General features: G+C 34.3%; 1 protein-coding gene across 2 annotated transcripts; it reads left to right on the plus strand.

Annotated features, from left to right (window-relative positions):
- Positions 1–569: 569 nt before the first annotated feature.
- Positions 570–8,271, plus strand: LOC126812264 (E3 ubiquitin-protein ligase XIAP). Of its 2 annotated transcripts, XM_050538558.2 has the most exons (7): positions 573–711; positions 1,251–1,299; positions 2,759–3,834; positions 5,245–5,396; positions 5,879–5,912; positions 6,806–6,850; positions 7,402–8,271. In XM_050538558.2, the coding sequence occupies exons 3-7, from the start codon at positions 2,922–2,924 to the stop codon at positions 7,596–7,598; spliced, it is 1,341 nt and encodes a 446-aa protein (XP_050394515.2). In that variant the 5' UTR covers positions 573–711; positions 1,251–1,299; positions 2,759–2,921; the 3' UTR covers positions 7,599–8,271. The 2 variants fall into 2 exon arrangements, with proteins under 2 accessions (XP_050394514.2, XP_050394515.2); XM_050538557.2 differs by having other exon boundaries at positions 570–1,299.
- Positions 8,272–8,809: the final 538 nt, after the last annotated feature.

An 8,809-nucleotide genomic window follows, 5' to 3' on the forward strand; every position in this document is an offset into this window, starting at 1 on the left:
CGAAGCCGGGTATCTTGCTAGTATGTAATAATAAAGTGTCGATAACATCCATTCGAAGCGTACTCTATAACCGCATTACTGCATTTAAAATCGTTATATAACGTTGAACCCGTACACATGAAATACAGCAAATTGCTTCTATGTTCGAGTCAATTCATACAACATAGACATAGATACTATAATTGCTCCCATATGGCTATAAACGGGCCTGCTTATCTTCGTGCAGTTTCACAAGCCGAGTTGTCTTTACAAAAGTTATAACTCAGCATGCTTCAGACTCAACGGTTGATAGCGAGACATGCGTGGAGAATAGAAAGTATAGTTAGATCTATATTTAGAACATCAGTTGGAAAACACCTTTCTATTAAAAGATACACATAATTATAAAGCGCTTGATCAGAGAAATTTGGTCACAATTTTAAGGTTCATAATACATGGATTTCTAAATATGAAAAACTGTGCTTAATATTATTAACTCTCTTTATAGAATTATGTAACATATAACAAATGTGCTACAGAGAAGTTTTACGTCTGTTGCGCCACATAGGTTAGCGAAGAACTCCGAATGCAGTCGCTTTTAACCTCGGTGCGGTGAGATGGGTCACAACAGCGTGGGAAACAGCATCTTTAATACAAGACTTGATCTCGCTTTAACTCCGTACATTGTATCAAGGGTTGTACAACTCGCGACCGTTGCTTTAGAAACAGGAGGTAACAGCACTTGGCAAACCTCAGCAGATTCCAGTACCCTACATCTAGCCTCGGCTGTATGACGAGGTCCGCATTGGAACTACTTTCAAGTTCCCGGATTTACCAACGGCGTTGCCCATGACGACGCCTTTGAAGAATGTTTTATCATACAAATATTTCAAAGCCTGAATCTGTTTTTCTTTCAAGTTTATCCGATTTTCTTCATACAAGGAGAACTTGGCACTGAAAATTCTAAACACGCTTCGAACGATGCAATTTTGATAACTTCTTTTTAAAAGCGGCAAGTTTTCCTAATAGTAAACCGGAGCCGCATCGCAATTGTATAGGCGTAGGTACATATCATTTACCGTCATACAGCCGAGGCTTGATGTAGAGTAACGGAATCCGCCGAGATTTGCCGAGTGGAGGTGACAGGAGAGACAAAATCACAAACTTCTCCGCAGTAAATAATCGCTCTGGAAAATCTATGTCATCCCACTAAATTTAAACATTATGGAAAAACCCATACTATTTCTACGTGTGCATCATTACGTCCTTAGGTAACCTACCAGTTTAACAGACCAGGAAGTATTTGGACCTTCTTAATATGTAAGTAACATTTTAGCCCAATAGATTTTACGATTTGGTAAATGTAAATCATAATAATAATAATAATAATTTAAATATATTCAGTTTAAACCGGATAGTCAAATGATAACTTCTGCATACCACTGAAATCTTATATTATGTAAGCTAAGGATTCTTGTGAAGATTGGAATTATAGAAACCTCATCCATAAATCTCCCAACTTTATGTTTTGACCTTCGAAGAACACGATTCAGAGTTTTCGGTTCTCTTCTCTTTTTTATCAGACATATCTCAGTTATCAATCCTGTATCAGTATTTTATTCAAAGTTTTCCATATTTTAAGCAAAACATATAATAGGTAATGGCGGACTAACATGGTATACTATTCGTTCAATAATTTGCTTTCATACGGCCTTTAGAACAGGGAGTAAATAGAAGAAACCTCATGAGAAGAGTCGGACCCTGAAGGGGGTGGTAGCGCCCCCAACCCCTCCCACTCAGCTACATAAAAAATTGTGGGATGGGATGGACATTCAAAGCGCGAGATAATGATATAGACATAATGATATAGACAATAAATGTGTTTGTAAAATTGACAGTTGCTTTAGGTTTAACAGCATCACGAAGGCAAACAATCTTATTTGCATTTTGCATACTTTATAGTATTATTGGCTGGAATTATTTTTAGATCGATAACCATGAATGATCAACATCAGTGACAGATTTTGGCGAGGGCAACAGGGGCAAATGCCTCGGGGCCCAGCGATTTGGTGACAAAAGAAATATATTTTTTATATTTTGTAGAAAGAAAATATGAACACCCATTTCCCAAAAATAGTGAAACATAGTGGTCCAGTAGCTAAGCTGCCCTGGGGCCCGGCGACCTCAGGATCCGTCACTGATCAACATGTAGTACGTACCGTGTATAGAGTACTGATAGAGTAGCATGCTATATGGCAGACGATAGGAATGTAAATAGGATAAACCATTTATACTGTGTAATTGTCCTGCAATAGATAGCATATGTTTGGTTGTCAAATGCGTAGAAACAGAGCACCAAAGTAAATAATAGTGGATTAGCGAGATGACCTGTGGTTCCGTGAAAGAATTTAAAGGGACTATCCCGATTTGAACAGAGTTTCAAAAATAAAAGTCCGAGTAGGTACGAAATTTAAGCGCCAAAATATAGAGGAATGGTGTATTTACCCTTTCTCAAAAGTTTAGCTCAAAATATGGAGTCGTTTGAACGTGAACGTCATAACTGCTGATCCGGACACGTTACGCTTTAGGATTTCGGGTCAATGGTTTCGTTGGGTGACCTGATAATCGATTCCCGTTTCTTTAGAGGTCTATACAGTGAATGAACCATGTGCTGTACTTGATAAAAAAAAGGTAAATTTCACCTACACATTAGATAGGTTAACAGCATTTCTTTTTGTAATTTTGCCGTTAAACTACCATTTCATATTTATTCTTTCAGAATTACAAGAAAAACGAATACCAAAAGTATGGATTAAAGTTGATCCATCATCGAGAGGTTAACGAAGGAGTACACCAAGTCAGGAGTTTGTATCATAAATACTAAAAGATCTTCAGGTCACCAATGAACCGGTCTATACAAACAAACAACAATAACGAAGACAATGGCAACCCAAATAAATATGCCCAGGGAAATGCGCAAACACGTTGCATCTATGATCAGCGAATTTAATCGATTAGGGTCTTTCTTCTTTCTGATTAACCAGTCTGGTTTTAATTATAATATTCGGTACGGGCCTATAAGACTAGCTAAACAAGGTATATTTTACCACGAAGAATATAATATTTTGATTTGTTATTTCTGTGAAAAGGAAACCGACGTAGATGAATTAAGGAGCAACTCTATAATAATTATTCTACACAAAAGCACTTGTTCTTTTAAAGATGGATCACGGGACAATTCTACAACCAATAATATACCCATCCATCATCCAGATGATGAACAATGTCAACTAATTAATAATGAACTACATGAACGATATTGTGTAAATGACAACAATTGGTTTATGTCAATATCCCAGGAAAACAGTGATCAAACATCAAGAGATGGTTTGTTTGATACGATACTGCCGATTCCTTTCAATAATTTTAATAATAATCCTTTTGATTTAGTTTCAACAAATGTTACTGATTTAACATCTAATATGAGAATAGATATTCCAGAAAGTCAACCCTTTCTGAATAATTTGTCAACGCAAAGCAACTCTGTTCCTCCCCTTCCATTGGGTCTTCCGGTACCCTGTAATCAGACTGTCGGCCAGCCAAACATCCCTTTCTATGTACCATCACGTGACAGTAATTCACCTCATCACCGTGATCCACAAGAAAGTACTGATTCTGGATTGAAGAGCGATGGTGGAGTTCCTGATCGTCCTTACTCTAAATTTACTAATAATGGGGAAGTCCTTTATAATCAGATGATGGCAAATTATCAAAACAGATTGAACACTTTCAAGAATTGGCCCCATCATTCAATTTCATCCCGCGATATGAGTAAGGCGGGTTTATATATGACAGGTAATTAAAATTTTATTCAAAAACGTTTATGATATAATTTATTAAACATGCATTATGCAAGAGCTAAATCTCCCTATTGCAGATCTTTCTTTAGGCCTGAAATGTTATCTTAACTATTAATTAGACATTAATTAACCTATCCAGACCATAATCAACTCTAAATGGCATCGCTAGCCTGCGATCTTTAGTGGATTATGAGCTGATTTACTGCATAACTTTCCTTCACGATTTAACGATTAAATGGATAATCGAGACTATGCTGTTTATCGTACTGACTTTAGTAATGATGATCAAGGCTAGCCGGAAATTTCAACCGCTTAGTTCTCGGTTCATAGTGGAACAATTTAAATGAAATTTTTCAGCAAATTGCCTTTACATTATCTAGTTTTTAACTATTATAGCGAGAACTGCCAACTCGTTATCGAATCTCCCATAATGTATGTTTAATCTTTAGTTCAAACCCCAGACCTTTACATTCACGATATTCCTTTGATATATTTAACAATCTAAAACTTAACTGTCGTTTAATATTACATTAATTGTATAGTTTAATACAAAGATAAAATTAAAATTATTCACACACGATCACGGAAATGATCAAGTTTTTCCTGTTAGTAACCAATCTGATCATTATTCAGTGAATCGTCCCGATTTTCAACTTGTCTAATTTGTTGACTTAAACGTGATAATCAAACTAGAACGCTGCAGATAGAAGCACTAAGGCCCGCCAAATTTGAAAATTGGGGATTTTCAGAAATATAATGTGTTCAGCGGTGTACTATAATTGAAAAAGGAAATTTATTCGCTACATTTAATTTTTAGAAACGATAATTTATATAGGAGAGTATTATATCTGGCTATCATCTCTCCGTATTCACACGGAGCCGAGCCAACCCGGATGGGTGACATTTAAGTAGGTCGTTAACTTTTGGCGGTCACATCTCTTCATATTAGTACCCGTCATCATTATCCAGGTTAGTACCGAAACGTAGGACGTTAAACCCCGTTTCATTCCTTCATAGCAAGACACCGAGCCAAAACATGAACAACAATAGCCATGTGTGTGACATTAAATAGATCTGAACGGGACACCATGCATGTTTCTTACAAACCGATAAGAAACACGTCATTCATTTAAAGCGTGTGATAAAAAAAAATCGTCCTTGAGTTAGAGAACATATTTATGGATTAACTGTTAAAGTTTTATTATAACATATTCGCACAAATGAACGCAGCACCTATGATTATATGGGCAGGATATGAAGTCTTTGGCGGACTAACATAAGGGTCTTTAGCAGTGGAGGGAAATGTGAAAAAATACAAGAGGTTGGACAGTCATTGTGATCTGTGGTGGGGGTTCGTGGGTTATTCGATATTGCACCCCCAAAACTTTATAAATGTATTTTACAGGTAGAGGAGACTCTGTAAAATGTTTTACTTGTGGTGTAATTTTAAAAGACTGGGATCCAACTGATGATCCTTTTACTGAACACCAAAAATGGTCGACAGGCTGCTCTTACATTGCTGAAAACTATTCTAAAAGCAAAAGTGAAAATAACGAGGTACGTTATTATTGGAAAATGTGGCGAAAATTTTTCAATAAGCTAATGATCGTGTGCAGAGCGCTTATATTGACGGAAGAAGGCGCACTTCGCCAAATTTGATTAATGTCTAGTCGGGGAATTGGATCATGTTGTTTATAGAAAGTCGACAGTGGTAACACTGCTTTATATTAAGAAATATATGAAGTAACAGCACAACTATGGTAATTCCACTTTCGACTCTTTATCAAATGGTTGGATGATAACCTGTCCGATTTCTCAGTTGGATTTGAATAGAACTTTATACTTGGTGAAATATGTTTAGTTAACAAAAAGGGTAACTGTTACTGACAAAATTCCAGCTCAGGATGAATTTAAGAGATCCGTTCTCATTTGATACAAGATGCTAAGGATTTAAAATAGAGACTCGTTCTTTTCTATCTATAAATATGAAATATTTTTAAATGTTTTTAAAACTAGATATATGTTTATCTTTATTATAGAAAAAAACTAAACTTGAAACCTTGTACCCATCGGGTAAGTTTTATTTATTTATTTATTTATTTATTTATTTATTTATTTTTGATAAGAGAATCTTTGTCGAAACGCCATGCTTTATAATATATATGCACAAACCAGTGGTTGTTTTCCATATAACTCGAATTATATGTACATCTAATATAGAATAGGTTATACCCGAATGTCCCATTTTAAATAAGTATATTATTAATGCTGACTCTACGAAAACATTGATATTGTTGTCACGAGAAAACCATAAATATAAAACAAACATTGTGAGTGGGTAGATGACCGTCATAGCCAAGATTATATTGGTGACAGCCATTATCACATATGTGATAGAACTGGTTAATCACGTCCCAATATAATTTTAGAAATAGCCCGCGAATTCCCTTGTTTTTATTCATTCTATGATATACTTAATAAAAGCATAGTAACGCACCGACATATTCTATTTTTTTCGTGTTCTCTAATCTTGTGACAGTCAATTCTTTTTATAAATTGTCAGATATCCTCTCACAGTTTCGTATAACAACTTTTGGTCTTCGAAACTCGTGTTTTTCTTTTGCTTTCGTCATTTCCATTTCTTCAAATCTTCATTACTCATCTATCGTAGCAATGATGTCTGTGTTAAAATAATTCCATATTTTACATATTCCTGAAGCAATGACCCGAGAAATCCATCTCTGGGATACTGTTTAATCAACGAAACATTTAATTGTCAGCGGTATGATATTTAGAGTGGCGTCATTTTGTAAACTTATTTAGAGTAGGAAAAACTTATATATAATTTGTTATCCATAGTCTATTTATTTTCATTTTAACTTCACGGTAATTCCAGTTAAAATACTAATTTGCGATTACATTCATTTTTAACAATGTTAAATAATTTATCTCTTTTTTATCCACAGCTACTGGTACTAATACTATGCCATTATCAGTTCTAACTTCTACAGGTAAAATAACATTACTGTATATTATACATAGTTCAATATACTAATTTGTAATTGCACGCATTTTTAACGGTGTAGATACCAGATCAATTGAGTCAGGCTTGTATTCGCAGTAAGAAAGAAGCGGGCAACCTCTTATTTACTTACAAATAAGATCCAACTTTTCAAAACCGTTACTAACCTACAAGAAATATAGTTTGAACGGTTTGAGCTGTAATTATGTTAACAAAGCAACCATAGATTATTATTTTCTGACAGGTTCCTGGATTTTAAACAATTTTGTTCACTTATATCGACGTTAATAGATTATGGAATTTAGAGTTTTGTTGTTAACAAATAATATATTCTTGTCCTCTTTTCACTGCAATTTAAATGATAATGTACATGTCCATTGTAATGCTGTCTGATTTATATTCTATTTAATTATTATTTAAGAAGACCTTATTCTGTACATTAATTTACAGTAAGACATTGGCTCATCTATATGCTAAGTTAAGTGGTAGATTTCAATAAGTCTTTATATTATTTGAATAAATTGCTTCCTTTTTTTTCAGAAGCCGAATCGTTGAGGGAAGAAAATGAAAAACTGAAAAATGAAACAACTTGTAGAATATGTTTAGATAACCCAGCTGAGATATTGACCTTACCCTGTGCCCATATATCGTGTTGTGCTACATGTGCCGCACCATTGAAAAAATGTCCAATATGTAGACGAGTAATACAAGGAACCGTGAAAATATTTTTATCGTGAAACAAATTTGATGGAAATATACCATTTAAGGCTTACCACAAAAATGATGGTTGGTATATTTATAGGTTAATTATAAAAAGACCATCTCATACTGACCTAGTGTTATATGATATGTTTATATGGATGTTTGTTGATGGGAAATAATGTAATTTATTTATATTGCGGGTATTAATTTATTTTACTGTGGAAAATCATTTCTTTTCACACAGTATTGGGCCTATTCATGATTAAATGTATTGGTTTCCTTGAAGATTTCCTTATAAATTCATTGCCCGCAGCATAGCCGTATGATTCTTTTGGGGGTTCACTTGGAGTTATTATAATGTTATAGTGTATCTTTGTATATATGTTTAATAATATTAATTAATTTTGGTTAAAGTAGCAACCGACCAATGTCCTAATCGATATCTCACTAATATGTAAGGATTTTTACTGTTTGAATTTATACTTAATGTAACGATATATATTACGTAATTATAGTTGACACTGGTTCTTCTTTATTTACGCACATGTTTGCTATTTTTAAATAGCAAACATGTGCATAAATACAGAATTTTCTTATCCAATATTATAATTTAATCCTAAGCTTGTATATATGTTCTGCATTCTACTAGCTGTAACTCGCGCTTATTGTGGTTAATCGTTTATTAAAAGTATGATTTTAATAATTTATATGGGTTTTCGTCGTTAGTGTTGGCAAACCCCAAAAAAACAGTACTACGGCAATAAAACGTGATTTTTGTGTAAGAACACACATTATCCATCCAGCTGGGTAAACTAGAATACAAGGATAAAGTCTCGTGGATGAGCCTATAAAACACAAACTAGGTCATTTCGTGACCAACACATTGTTCAATTTTATTTCAATAAAAGTGTGTGTGTGTGTTGGGGGGGGGGGGGGCGTTTACGCACCTGATTTGTTTATGTTCTTTTTCACTTAAGCTAAATCAATATAAAAATTTTAATTTTATGCGTTTCACGAAGATCGATTGTAATTTAAAATGCAATTTTAATACATATTAGTTGAAATTGCTTGCGCCCGCGATTGACTATCGCTCTTCGTTTTCTCTCTACAGCCACAGGAAAAACAACCTCCATTCTATTGTCATATATGAATCCTAAAGGACTATATTGCTATTTAGACAGAACAGTCCACTGGGCCTAACGTGTGTATTCGATACATTTCATCTTTTCTTACGATAGTTTAACAA

Source organism: Patella vulgata, chromosome 2 (assembly GCF_932274485.2).
Source record: "Patella vulgata chromosome 2, xgPatVulg1.2, whole genome shotgun sequence".
NCBI lineage: Eukaryota > Metazoa > Mollusca > Gastropoda > Patellidae > Patella > Patella vulgata.